Source organism: Zeus faber (genome assembly GCF_960531495.2).
Source record: "Zeus faber genome assembly, chromosome: 1".
Lineage (NCBI taxonomy): Eukaryota > Metazoa > Chordata > Actinopteri > Zeiformes > Zeidae > Zeus > Zeus faber.
The window spans coordinates 17,964,440-17,979,373 of NC_137193.1; the positions used below are offsets into that span (position 1 = coordinate 17,964,440).

Consider the following 14,934-nt stretch of genomic DNA (forward strand, 5'->3'; position numbering starts at 1 on the left):
TGTGTGTGTCACTAGTGAGGGCCGGATCTTTCATGACAATTTTCTTTGGTTTAGAAGTGCACCGGAAACATCGGTCCTCACCTACCAGGTGTACAATTTACTCATACCTCACTTTTTACCAGCACAAGAATGTACTCTGTGTGTGGTTATTTATATTTTAATTACAAAAGGACAAGCCACTACTAGTACATATGCCTCTCAGTGATGTTTGGACTGGGTTTCCCTCCCTCTACTTCACAGTGGGCTCGCAGTGTGTTTACTGACACCCTGTGTCGGGTGGGTGTCGGTAAACACAAACACATAATCACCCAAACAAACTTAACAAGTCTTGAACCTGATGATGTGTTCACGTTGGGCGTGTTCACACTTGCTCATACAGACCCATAAATAATCACAATACAGTTTGCATAATCTTGTGCCACTTTTTCTCTGCTCTTGCTCCTTCCCTCCCCCTTTCTCCCTTTCTCCCTCTTTTTTGCCTTCTCTCTTTCTCAGAGCCCTTCTTCATCCGCCTGGAAGCCCCCATGAACAACATCACCACCTCCCTGGGCCACACCGCCGAGCTGTTCTGCCGTGTGGCGGGTAACCCGCCGCCGATGGTGCGCTGGCTGAAGAACGACGCTCCCGTGGTGCAGGAGCCGCGCCGCGTGTCCTTCCGGCCGACACCCTACGGCTCCCGCCTCCGCATCCGTAACCTGGACACCACCGACACAGGCTACTTCCAGTGCGTGGCCACCAACAGCCAGGGCACAGTGTCCACCACCGGGGTGCTCTTCGTCAAATTTGGTGAGATGGCGTCCGAGTTGGTGTGAGGGGCTGCAGATTAAGGCCATATGCTTTCTGGTGTCTTATGTGTGGAAGGGTTTCTTGTTACATCCACAGACAACATTTTCACATTGCAGGTCAGGATCCAGGACTGTTGCTGGAGTGAAATCAAAACCTTGTTATTTTGTGATACGCAATTTCTAAATTAAAGTATGAAAAGGAAAAATGGGCTGAACTGACAGAGATCTCACAATATAAGTCCCTAATATCTCAAATTGTGTATATGAAGCCCAAGACTCTTAAATTACTTTGTTATAGTTCAATGTAATTACATTATATTACATTACATCATTGATGTAGTGTTAAATTGGGTCCGCATCAATAAATAAATGCATTTCAAAAGCGGCATCTGTCACTTGATGCTCAGTCTGTAAATAGTGAAAGTGATGGAAAAATGCATCCTTAATCGTGTGCTCTGACGAGAGGCCGCCAGTCAAGATGTCTTCCTGAGAGTTAAGTCTAGGAATGGTATAATTCCTACTGTACTAAAATTCCCATGCTTTCTTTTCCAGATCCACTCCCTACGCCTCTGCCAGGACCCCAGTAAGTCTGCGTTCATTTATTCTTTCCTCTCTTCTTCTGTCCATCCTCCTCCCTTGCCCGGCCTTGGAGGGTGGGGTAATAACTAACCAATGTCCCTCATGTCAGTGGAGAACATGATTAATCTTGTGAAAGGCAAATGCGGAGCTATGTTTTTAGAGATACTCGTGAGCTGTTAACTCTCCTTGCAAACATTCGCCAGCATGTTTCCAAGCCACGCTCGATCCTTAATATCCAAACTGTGAAAACATAACCTGTCGTTGCTGAAAGACATACAACGCAGAGTGATGAGAGGAGCAGATGATAGATGCTTTAGCCAGATTTTATATGCAGCGGGGAGCAGCGCTGTGGCACTGCGGTACGGCGTCGCTTGGAATCTATAAATACCTTTTCCTATAAATCTCTCCCTTCGTGCCGTCAACCTATTGATCTGAAAATAGCTGCGGCCTCTGATCCCTCCCACACTTCTAAAACTGTGTTAAGACCTCAAGTTTTGAACTCCCGAAAATACTTTTCAACGTCGATTGACCCTCGTTTAACAAGATAAGTGGAAAAAACTAGTGATTCTACCAATTTCAGTCAATTAAATTCTTGTGCTGTTCATTTAGTCTTTGAATCATAATAAAGTTATTAAAATTGGGAGTGCATGTTCCCTCACTGCTAGCATATCTTATCTTATTTGTTTAATTGTTGCAAGTGGACTCATGTGTCGCCCAGATGTTGGCTTATAACAGAAATGAAAGAAATGCTCATTACATAATTCTCACAAATAAGTTGTTTAGGAACATCAATATAAGACTCTGTAATGCATCAATCTGGAAAACTAGATTTTGTCATCGTTAGTGTATTCAATATACACTAACGACGATAAAATCTAGTTTTCCAGATTCCTGACTTCAAGTCCTGAAGTGCTCGGCTTGGGGATGTTGCTCGGCCAAAGAAATCATCTGAAAGGGCGGGGGCGCACTGTATGAAAAATGATTCCGCTTAATGGATACGCTGCACTTTTGACTCCTCAACATTAATATTTATCGATTACCACGGCCCTAAATGGGACGTCGCATTACATTTCAAGAGTCTGTCTCCGAAAACGTGTTCTTGTCGAGGAGAATTGCTTTCAAAGTCTCTTTTCGGTCCCACTTGTTGCCTTTGGTTGACACCAGCTTCTCCCAAGTGTGATCAGATGAAACTGAGTCGGGTTTCTGCGGCGTTTGATGCTCTGTAGATCAAAGGGAGTCAACTGGCCCTTTTCCCCACTGACATCATCGCAGGGCTTGCTGCCACGATTCACACAGCGCTCTGGGAATATTAAATTCAAAATATTGGCGCAATGTGGCTATCACACACATACTAAATACGCACACATACGGACTAGCACTACCATGCATGAACACATTTAGACACTTGCTTTCCCATATATGCGATATTAGACGCATTGTGAATTCATGTACACATACGCACAAACACACAAATACATACATGCAGTGTGCACAGAACGTGTGCCAACTGACAGTCGCTTGTAGGCTTTATTTTGAGACTGGCTGTTGTTTGATGTTGTTTTAGTTCAAGTTAGTGTTGCCTATTCTGAGTCATTTTCCTATTCGACAAATTTGGGACAAAAACAGATCGTTCTCTATGGTCCGTCCATGACAACTGCCTCATCAAAGGCACACATCGAAATGCTTCTGTTGATTATTGTTATCCTTATGTAGATTTATTATAATTATTATATTAACAGTACATTTAGATACACCAGTCAGCCACAACTTTAAAACTGACAGGTGAAGTGAATAACATTGATCATCTGGTTCCAATGGCACCTGTCAAGGGGTGGGATATATTAGGCAGCAAGTGAACAGTCAGTTCTTGAAGTTGATGTGTGGGAGGCAGGAAAAATGGGCAAGCATAAGGATCTGAGCAACTTTGACAAGGGCCAAGTTGTGATGGCTCAACAACTGAGTCAGATCATCTTCAACACAGCAGGTCTTGTTCCCGGTATGCAGTGATTAGAACCTACCAAAAGCAAACCAGTGTCAGGGTCATGGGCGCCCAAGGCTCATTGACGCGCGTGGGTAGCGAAGTCAAGCCCATCTGATCAGATCCGACAGAAGATGCTGCTATGGTTGAAAGGTGTCAGAACACACAGCCCCATACGCAGCAAGCTGTGTATGGGGCTGTGTAGCCGCAGACCGGTCAAAGTGTCCATGCTGACACCCCCCCCACTCACCGCCGAAAGTGCCTACAATAGGTACGTTAGCATCAGAACTGGACCATGGAGCAATGGAAGAAGGTGCCTGGTCTAATGGATTATGTTTTCTTTTACATAGTGAGGATGATCGGGGGTGTGTGTGTGTGTGTGTGTGTGTGTGTGTGTGTGTGTGTGTGTGTGTGTGTGTGTGTGTGTGTGTGTGTGTGTGTGTGTGTGTGTGTGTGTGTGTGTGTCGTTAACTTGGGGAAGAGATGGCACCAGGGTGCACTATGGGAAGAAGGCAAACCAGCGAAGGCAGTGTGATGCTCTGGGCAATGCTCTGCTGGGAAACCTTGGGTCCTGGCATTCATGTGGATGTTACATGACACCTACCAAAACATTGTTGAAGACCAAGTAAACTCCTTCATGGCAAGAGTATTCCCTGATGGCAGTGGCCTCTTTCAGCAGGATAATGCACCCTGCCACTCTGCAAAAATTGTTCAGGAATGGTTTGAGGAACATGACAAAGAGTTCAAGGTGTTGATTGGCCTCCAAATTCCCCAGATCTCAATCTGATCGAGCGTCTGTGGGATGTTCTGGGGGGGACCTTCTCAATGTTAGGCAGGTGGTTTTAATGTTGTGGCTGATTGGTACTGACAGCAAAATGGTTAAGCCCTTGGTTGTTTTGATGAAATAAAGTTGCTTTGGGAGACTAATTCAGACTAAACTTTGTATCAGCTGCAGTATTTTCCAGTAAAATTAATAAATAAAAGCTTTTGGCACAACAGAAAAAGTCCTGGTTTGCCTGGCCCCAGGATGTTGTTGAGATGGCTCTACACGATTAAATAAATCTGAATAAATTGCTGGTGTCAACCTCCAGTATTTTGCTTCAAAGATTAATTTGTTTACATATTTTCAAGTTTTTATGTGTTATTTAAAGCAGTCTAGCTCAATCTCGCCCACGGTATATTCACAAGATTTTTTTGCAGTCAGACTGCACCAATGTGATGTCTGTTAATTTGCGCGTCTGTGTGCATTTTACTCTCAAATCAAGGTAAAGAAAATAATAATTAAAATAAATTCTTATGGTATTTTAATTCAGACCACGCTGTGCTCACACTAGCCTTTAGAGGAAACCGTCGCAGTGAATCAAATTGTAGCCGAAGTCCTCCCAACACGGCAGCGCAGAAGACATTGCGGGCTTTCACTGGAATGGGGCGATAAAGGGAAATGCCGGCGTGCGGATCACCAGCGCTGCTCAGTTACTTTCACCGGCATCTTGTTAAGCCGCAAAGGTGGGTTTTGGCAGACGTCAGCGAGACAAGGTCACCTGATGATGACACGCGGTGACCCCCCCGCACGATTGAAGTGTCAAAACGTCCCCGACCGGCCGGTTTCAGAGAGACACCTGGTGCACATGCTAATTGGTTCACCTCCGATGTATTACTTTCCCAGTCCCTCTCTCTCTCTCTCTCTCTCTCTCTCTCTCTCTCTCTCTCTCGCTGCTCAGTCTCCCTTTTTTTATATCCATGTGTTCTGTTTGTTTGGTCTTCGCTCGGGCTTCTGTCTCCTCCGATTTGGGCTGGAGCGTACACTCTGTGGTGTGTGGGACGTAAGTGGCTGCATGTATGTGTGTGTGTGTGTGTGTGTGTGGGTGTGTCCATAGGGGTTAGTTTTTCAGAGTAGCCACAGGAAAGACCTAAAGCCCTGGAGCCGGAGAGTTCAGGCCAGCAGCTCAGCCTGTGTACACTGCGGCTTCCCCACACACTTCGGAAGGGCACGAGGAGAGCCGCCCGCAGCCAAATCAGAAATGCCCCCCCCCCGCGAAGCTTGAATCGATCGCGTTCCCTTTTTCTCAAGAAGGAAATGTTCTCCCGCACCAGAAGAGGCTGTGGGTTATGGCAACCAGGCGGTCAGAAATCCGCCCCTTACCTTCTCTTGAGTCTAGACTGCATTCACGCTCCTCCCTGGCCTCCTGCTTTCTCCTTCCTTCTCCATCCATCTACCCCCACCTCCCTTCTCCTCTGTTGATGTGTTCACAGAGCCAGAAAAAACAGAGGGAGAGCGACGGGAGGTGGGGAGGGGGGTGGAAATGTCTGGTTGGCCCAGAAAATTAGACCCCCCAACTCTGTACCCTGCCACGCTTCCTACTGAATCGGGAACAGGGGCAAGGTGGAAGGGGGGAGGTGGGGAGTCAAAGAAAAACAGTGTTACAGGATGGGGGGGGGGGGGTTGGCCTTAACACTTTGGCTTGCGTGGCACTCTTTGATTCACGGCCTCTCCGGGGTGGGCGACGCTCAGGTCTGATTAAGTGTGCGAGCCAGCGGGGCTTAGCCGTAAGCAGGATCAGGGGCCGTCAGAACCTCCTAACTGGGAGCGGCATGCAAACACGGGGAGCGGGCCTCAAATTATACGCGGCGCGCACGTGAGAGGCGGACGCAAAGAGGCATAATATGAAATAGTTCATAAGTTCCCTTTCATCCCCCCTCTCTTTCGCTCCTTTGTGCCATATCCTCCTCTGGGCTGTTGTGTGCGTGCAAGCTCATTAAGCCAATTCGCACGAATAGAAAGTTCTATTCTCTTCCACAGCGCCTTATCATAATACACAAGGGTAACTGGATTTCTTCTGCACCAGACAATGGGATATGTACAAGCGGCCGGGTTGAGCACTAATGCCAATTCAAACGTTTACTTTTAACCATTCATTGGTGTCACTTGAGTTGGAAAATTGAGTGAAATTACATTTTCAGCTCGCAGCAGGATTTCCACGCCGTCTCTCCTCGCGCCGACTTCCTGGAGATGGGAGGTTTTTCATCTGGCAGTGGCTCCTGATCCCGGGGCCTGGGTCTATGTTTATAATAGCTGGGCTTTCTCCCCGTTTGAAAAGATTAATACCACTACACCCAGACTGTCAGGCCTGTTTAAAATTTCCCAAAGCTTTCCCCGGCGCTTTTCTCTCAGCACTGGCGAAAAAAAGTAATTACAAAAATATCTTCAGGTTTTCTTTTTCTTTTTCCTTTCGCCTCCCTCTCTCTCTCTCTCTCTTTCTCTGTCGCTCTTTCCATTTCTCCCCCGTCCAGGCCATACTTCAGAACATAAGACACAAGTTTAACAAAGAACAGATTCCCTCTATCCAGATTTTTTTTTTTTTTTATATATCTTCCAGCCACATCTTTTCATGTCTACCTTCTGACCCTGCTGCTCTCTCCGCCCATCTGTCTCCTCTCTCTCCTCTCCCTTTCTTCATGTCATTCCCCTTATCGTATCCTACATCTCTCAGAAATAGACCCTTAAAAGAATTTTACCGGCGACTCACTGTCCTGCACCTTTCATAATAAAATCAACTCTGACCCAGTTTGAACAATACAATGGGATTTTGATTCATGAGAGAACTATTTGTGTAGTCTGTTTTTTTTATGCATTTCGTGTGTGTGTGTGTGTGTGTGTGTGTGTGTGTGTGTGTGTGTGTGTGTGTGTGTGTGTGTGTGTGTGTGTGTGTGTGTGTGTGTGTGTGTGTGTGTGTGTGTGTGTGTGTGTGTGTGTGTGTGTGTGTGTGCGCGCGTGCGTGCGTGCGTGCGTGCGTGCGCATCTCTAGACTTATTTGCATTTATCTAGCTAAATGGAGCTGCAGTTTGTTCATTTTCGACTCATTATCTGAAATCGAAGTAAGGATTAAGGTCAGCACGCAGTCACTATGCCATCAGCTCGTTTGACAACCCAAATTAAATTTACCGCTCTTCTGCATCCGAGGAAGAAGTACCTTGCCTTCATAGAACCAGAACTTCAGTGCAACTTTAACTCTAAGTCTTCTCGGTAAATTAGGGTCTGTTCACACCACATTGCAACGGCTGGGGTTCGCACCTTACTTTTGTTGTCAATGTGCCTCTCCTCGTGTGTGTCTGTGTGTGTGTGTGTGTGTGTGTGTGAGTGTGAGAGAAACATACAGAGTTACACTGCTTCTCAGCGCTAGCGCCAACAGTGCTGTGGTTGTCAGACTTTGGCCGGCCTCACTGATGATTTGCTGCACACCATAAACACGGTGCCCATTTAACCCAAAGGAATTCCACCACTCGATGCCCCAGACATCTCCTCATTTACAGCGTTGATCTTAGGTAAAGTGCTTCAGACCAAGCCCGAGCTAATTAAACAGACGCCATTACAACCTTTACAAATGTTCTTCCTTTTCCTCGGGCATTATCTTTTAAAAAATAGTAATTTTGTTCTGTAAAGACCTGGCGTCGGAAGGCTGGGGATGGAAAAGAGATATGAAATGTGGACTGTCTAGCCGTAATGAGCAGTGACGGTTATTTACACTCCAACGGGGTGAACGGAGTCTGTGGGCTGCTGGCGAGTACATCACATATAGAAGACTTAAACAAAACACTGCGTTTGTGTGCCAATGGGACACATGCTGCGATATCAGTGGGTAGGGTTTCATATATTCTATGAATTTTGCGTGTGCGACATTAGGGGTCGACTTCCCCAAAACGATTTGGACCACCAAGAAATGAAGGATGTTTATAATATACGGTACATATAATATGCAGAGCTATAGTATTGCAAATTACTTGTTACTGAAAGTATGTTACTGATGACGCCTGACAAGCTTGCTACCAATTTAGAAGGCCGCCCTTGTCCTCAACAGCTTGTAACAGCTTTCCAACCACTTGATACTCTGCTGCAATATACGTCGTATTTTGCACTTTTTCGAGGTTGTGTTGCAGAGGGGGGATTTATATTCTCAAACTAAATGCATTGAAGGAAATTGCCGCAAGTCAATTTAGGTATTTTTGTAGTTCTTTACTCGGACAGAAAAGGGACCACTTTTCACCCTCTTTTCACCTCCGGAGCACACATTGGCAAACATTTGTTTAGTTTTTTGTGGTGCACACACACTCATGTATAAAACAGGCAGTGAAAGCATGACGCACGCACTCACCGTCCCTCATACAAATCCTATCTCTTGCACGTCTTTCGTGAAGCACACGGGGTAGGTTAAATCACCAAGTTGTTGTGCCTTTTTTTAAGGCGTTGCTGATCAATTGGGGATCAGGACACTAATATGGCCTACCAGGGAAGGGCCCTTTGACACGGTGTCGTCCCCGGGCACCAGCACGCTAAAACACTTGGCTAAAAACTAAAACCAGTTTACGGGGCTCCCCATACGCAAATGCAGACGAGCAGGCAGATACATGCACGCAATATTTGACTTTGTACGTCCACACACACCCACAAAGGCAAAAGTTACTGAGGTTGGTAACCTCAATGAAATGCCAAACCTCATAGCCCTCTGCACGATCACATCTTGTTAACAATGTCATTAGTCCGTCTTTTCACTCTCTCTTTGCTATAACCAACACGCTGCGCTTCATGGACAACTCGCTCGCTATATGAAACCTATATGCCTCATGCAGACGGGTCCGAATCACCACTTCCTGCCTCCCAGATTCCCCTGTATCCGTCTGTTGGTGATCGTGTGGGCAGGTCTGGTCTGGGACAGATGTGGCAGAGTCCCTGGTGTGTGTGTGTGTGTGTGTGTGTGTGTGTGTGTGTGTGTGTGTGTGTGTGTGTGTGTGTGTGTGTGTGTGTGTGTGTGTGTGTGTGTGTGTGTGTGTGTGTGTGTGTGTGTGTGTGTGTGTGTTACACGGTATTGCGTCTTGTGTAAATCAATGTTTCTCCCTACGGGCTACATGAGTCCTAAAAAGGCCACAGCGGTTTCCCTGAACTCTGGCCTTGACCTCTCTGTGAACACACACTCCTATACAAGAAAGATAGACTGAACATACACAGAACCTTCTATTTCTCTGTGTGTGTGTGTGTGTGTGTGTGTGTGTGTGTGTGTGTGTGTGTGTGTGTGTGTGTGTGTGTGTGTGTGTGTGTGTGTGTGTGTGTGTGTGTGTGTGTGTGTGTGTGTGTGTGTGTGTGTGTAAAGGAGAAAAGGGAGAGACAGAGTGGGACCTTGAAAATCTCTGGCCATCAATAGAGGCTTTTGTGTGTCCTTTCGACTTCTCCTGCTATTGACTTGTAACCTGACTTGTAATATTTCCATTTTCGACACTGCTCAGCTGTGTTCTCATTCCTTTCCACACAGAGCTCAAAACTTTCATCAGAAGATAATACACAGATGGCTTTTCTGCAAATTAATAACTTGCGATATAACGTGCGATATTGCCCCCCCCCCCTTGCACACATACACCCACACAGGCTTTTTCCACTCTAGTACAGTGATTTTGTTTCATTGAATAAGGAAACTGAGTAAAATAAAATGGCCTACATCTAAAATTAAAACACACAGACAACAGCGGGCGCCCCCATCGCTGGCGCGGCAATCGCGGCCACATCATCGCTGGCGCGCCAATCAAGGACACCACATTGCTGGCCTGCCAATGGGATGGGCCCCTAGTGGCCACCGGGCACCAACGCAACTGCACCGGTTGCACCATTGGTACTTAAGCCACTGATTGCAAGGAAGTACACCGTGTGTGTGTGTGTGTGTGTGTGTGTGTGTGTGTGTGTGTGTGTGTGTGTGTGTGTGTGTGTGTGTGTGTGTGTGTGTGTGTGTGTGTGTGTGTGTGTGTGTGTGTGTGTGTGTGTGTGTGTGTGCGTGCGTGCGTGCCCCATAGAAAGACCTTTCTATATAATAATCTATATATGAAGACAAAAATCTCTAAAGTACGCTCAATTTGAAACCACTTTCAATTCATTATTTTTTTGAAGTTCATTAAAGTTGGGACTTTTATGGCTTAGAAGTTTAAAAAAGTGTGTTTTTGTACGGTTGTACTTTTTTTTTTTTTTTTTTTTTCTTAACGGTATGCCTGCCACTTTTTACAAATTATGTCAAAATCTGACAAACTAAAGCTGTTTTTACACATGCACTGCAACCCAGAAATTATCCTGACAGGAGGAGGAGCTGTAAGTGTGAACGCAAATGTTCGACCCAGTTGGACCGGACATTTAACAGACTTTACCCTGCCAGCACAATAGTACAAAGTCTGCGTAATGTCCAATTGAGGGGTATGTGTGAACAGAGCAGGTGATTGTTGGGAGAATTCAGTGAGTGAGTGGGCATCTCGCGTGTTGATGAGGACGTCTATCATGAGATGAGATGTCATCAACACGCCCGCTCACCGAGGGTGAAGAAGGGTCATTTCCCGCCACAACATACGGGGAAGAGGAAGATATTATACGTTTATATTTCAGATACGTCCAAATACATGAAGTATCAATGCAAAAAAAAAGTCTCAATTACTGATAAGTCGGTAGCCTCGTCCGCCATCTTGTGCGTGCTGTTAAACGCTGCAACGTCATGCATCATTGCGTTCTCTTCTGCCTCCTGCACACTCTGCCCAGGCTCTGCCCGTCGCCTAAACCAAACAGTATTTCCAGTAGGTGTGAACTCATCTGACACGGACCATCTCCGGTTGTGTGCTGCATGTGTGAAAGAGCAACTCCGGACACTGTCCAGACTTCATGTGTGAAAGCAGCTTAAGTCTTTCAACTTCACAGATATAAGTCAATAAACAAAATACATGTTTTTTTTACAAAATAAAAAATATATAAATGCATGTTTCTCCATATAATTTTTTTACCCCCCTTTAAAAACCTTATTTGTCATTTATCCATATTTACAGTATATTTACTTGTGTACTTTTTTTAATAAGCCTTTGCAAGAGTTAACGCTCCTTAGTCTGTTTAATAAAATGCTGTGGTGTGTCCAAGTAGTTGCTGGACTTAACCTCATCCAGACCCGTTTAATTTTAATTTAAAGGGAATGCAGAGGGATTTCCAGGGCCCTGAGGAAAGAGGGGACTTCTGGAAGCCGAATTCCAAATCTTACCGAATCAGTGTGGATTAATGTGTTGATATAGGGAATTTGTTGAGAGAAGGACCTTTTTCCGCCATTACTTTGACTCGGTTCATCGTAACAATGTCTTCTCTGGCGCCTCAAGTACTGCCTGAGATCCATGGGTATTTATTTTTTGTATGATGAAAAAATGTGTTCATACTAGATGTATTTTTTAAAAGTAAAGTAAGTTGTAATATTCCTTTAATAAAAGTGAAAGGATAAGTTTTGTTTTTGTTGGTTTGTATTTTTTTGTTGGCAGAGCGAGGGTTGTTGTCTGCGTTACTAAAGGTCTTTGTGTGCGACGATGACTGTAACGTGGCTTTGGTTCGCGGGGGTGGATGCCTGGGTGGGCCGTCTCTCCCGCTGGTCTCGCAGGACTGAGCTCCATTTAGACCTCGAAAAACCTCAGGGCAGCGTCACCTGAGGACGCACCGGACGCTGGAAGGAGCAGAGGAGGGTCTGTCGAGGGGGGGGGGGGGGGAGTTTTGGAAACGGACATTAGCATCGGAGCTGCGCACTACGGAGACGGAAACTCCAGGTTAGGGGTTCCCTCCCTGTGCTTATGTTTGAATGTTGGCATGGATCTTGGTGCGGTGGTGTCCGTTTATTTTGTGTTTATTTATTTTGTCATTCCTCCCCTCTGGTTGAAGAACATTGTAGTTCACACATAAGGCACATAAGAGTTGGAATCACAATTCGTTTTAGCATCTTACAGCCTGAAATCAGTCCATTCTCACCTCCGATACGATTTATATTCTGTTGTTTCGTTTTCAGAATAAATTAAAACTTTTTTTTATATCAATGCTTCGTTTGGTAGTTATGCACGCATTTTTTCACTAAAATGTATTGGTCATAGACAATAGTCAATATCAAATTGAAATATTTAATTTCTGTATATCTGTGAATTTGTATTTTTCTGGCGTTGACCTTTAGATGGTACATTGAAAAGTTGGTAGCAATTCTCGTTATGTAATAAAATGTCGATATGGAATCGTACCCTTAAAACCATGTCATCAATATGGGGCTAAGTCGAAAACCAAATGGAATCGCGATATTCTGTCCAACGCCCAACCTAACCCCTGATCAGCTTCTACTGACAGCAGCGTCAACGGTCCATGGATCCCTCATGGTCGGGATGTTTTGGGTTTTTTTTTTATTCTCCCCTTTCTCGCTCCACGTCTGGCGCCCCCCTCCCCAGCGTTTTGGGTTCTCATTTTGGGTACAGAGAGAGCCTTTCACTCCCTCTGGGGTTATTTATGCCCCCCCCCCCCCCCCCCCCCCCCGCCTCGTGGTGCTCCTGTACAGCGTGTTTTCCTTCCCGCGCCCACGCATGCGCCACGCATGCACCCCCGCCGACTTCAAATCACTCTAACCACCCATAATTCCGCTGTTCTCGGGAAGCGGGCGCTCCCTGTTTGCAGCCGCGCGGTCTTGTTCCCTCAAGTACAATACAGTAGTCTGACGGCTAAAAAAACATGTGTCCTCCCCGTCCTAACGCTCAAGTGTCTGTCTTTTGTGAGCTCAGAACCGCGACCTGTGATCTAGGAATTATGTTGTCGTAAATCAGAAGAGGAGAGTGGTGTGGGGTGGTGGTGGGGGGGGCTTTCCAAACTGCAGCCCCGACTAGCTTTGTTCTTGACAGCCCACCCCCGCTTCTCGTTTTTTCCCCTTTTGTGCTCTACTTGCTTTTCCTGTAATTATTGTTTCCATACAGCGTTGAGCCAGTTCATGGAACGATAATGGGCCGGATTGAAATTTTTACAGGAAAATCAAATGACAACAAGAACATAATTTATTGGGAACAAAAAAAGTGTGTGTGTGTGTGTGTGTGTGTGTGTGTGTGTGTGTGTGTGTGTGTGTGTGTGTGTGTGTGTGTGTGTGTGTGCGCCCCCCCCACTAGTATTCCAGTAGGATTTTTGTTATTTTTTTAATGGTGCGGATCAAATTTCAATGAAGCAATTCATACTAATATTCCGACTAATGTTTTTTTTCCTCTAGTTTACGATTGGTCGATGGTGCCCGTAGCCATTGAGGTTTTATGATACACAGAAGCCAACGCTCTTGTTTGACTGTAGACATTTCTCCTTCTATAAATTCACAGACCATATGCTTTTCATAGTATGCCCCACCAGTGGAAATACCACATATTTGACACACATTTTGATGGTCCCTTCCTATATTAAGGCCTCGTCCACACGTGTAGCAAGTATGGGTATTTCTCAAGACGTAGTATTTTCTCTGCATTTTGGCCTCCCCCTCCACACCAAAACGACATTTCAGGTCAATGAAAACGAAGCCTTTGAAAAAACTCCTTCTGGGGTGGAGATTTTTCAGAGCACCGTTTTCTGTGTATTTATTCTTGTTTCACACGTTGAGCGTGCGCCAGAACCTTCAAACGGTGGTGGACTGCAGGTGTGTTTACATGTAACCAGTACAGTTAGGTTGAACTTTAATTGCATGTGTACAAGTCGTTACTACAGCATCACACCGCTGTGCAGAAAGTGTATAAATACACTGCGCAAAGTAGTTCTCAATCCACCTCTCCCAAGAAGCCCATCAATGCGCACGCTCCCAGTGTTGTTCTGTGTTTGACATCAAGTTCTATCGCCCCCCACTGGCCTGGCATGCTTAAGTCAGCGTGTTGAGTCATTTTCGCCGTTCCTCAGAAATCCCCATGGACGAGGCCCTCAGTAGACCACGGTAGGCACAGACCATACAACGTAGGTTAAGTGCTCTCACGCTCCACACATTACAGTTAACACACATTTACATCTCATCACAATAGACTCATGCACATTCTGAATTGAATCCAGATTTATTAATAGTCAGCTGTTTTGCCCCCCTATCCCTATATTCACATTTCCGCAATGTTTCTTGAATGTCTCTGTGTGGAACAATATCTGCTGTGAATTACAGCCACGGCTTAAAAAAAAAACACACACACACACACACACACACACACACACACAATAACAGGAGATGGTTTGTGTGAGACATGGACGTTAGAGGAATGATGTTATAGTTTGTAACTGTGGAGCCAGATGAGAACTACAGAATCAAATGTAGGCCTTTTTTGGCATGACTGGCGGAAGACCAAACTGCAAGAACGCACACCTGCACACGCACGCACACACACACACACACACACACACACACACACACACCACACAATGCCACACACACGTTGTCAACAGCTCTCCCAACACCCCCCCCTTACCCCCCCAAGCTCTGTTCTCCAAACTGTTTCAGTCCCTTGTTGGCCTTCCCGATCCTCCCTCTCTCCCCTTTCTTGCTTTCTCTCACCACCGTTCCCTCTCTCTCACTTTATCATACTCCTTTTTTTTCTCTCTCTTGTTTTTTGGACTTGTTTAGTTTTGGGTTTTTTTTCCCTCCTTTCCACTTTTTCCCCTTTTGGTGTAGTGCTCTGTGCACATGACGGGTCAGTGATTGGCAAAACAAACCAACTCTATTTCCATGGTTTGCTTTTTCAGCTACTCTCTTTCTGCCGTCCTCTGACTAACCCTTACTGGTTTTG

General features: G+C 45.6%; 1 protein-coding gene across 1 annotated transcript in view; it reads left to right on the forward strand.

Annotated features, from left to right (window-relative positions):
• Positions 1-503: 503 nt before the first annotated feature.
• ror1 (receptor tyrosine kinase-like orphan receptor 1) overlaps positions 504-14,934 on the forward strand; it is a gene marked incomplete at its 3' end in the record, with an annotated part of 37,905 nt that continues 23,474 nt past the window's right edge. Inside the window, exons 1-2 of the mRNA XM_080008100.1 lie at positions 504-786; positions 1,338-1,368. Coding sequence (XP_079864226.1) covers positions 525-786; positions 1,338-1,368 — 293 coding nt within the window. The 5' untranslated portion in view covers positions 504-524. The remainder of the gene's footprint in view (positions 787-1,337; positions 1,369-14,934) is intronic.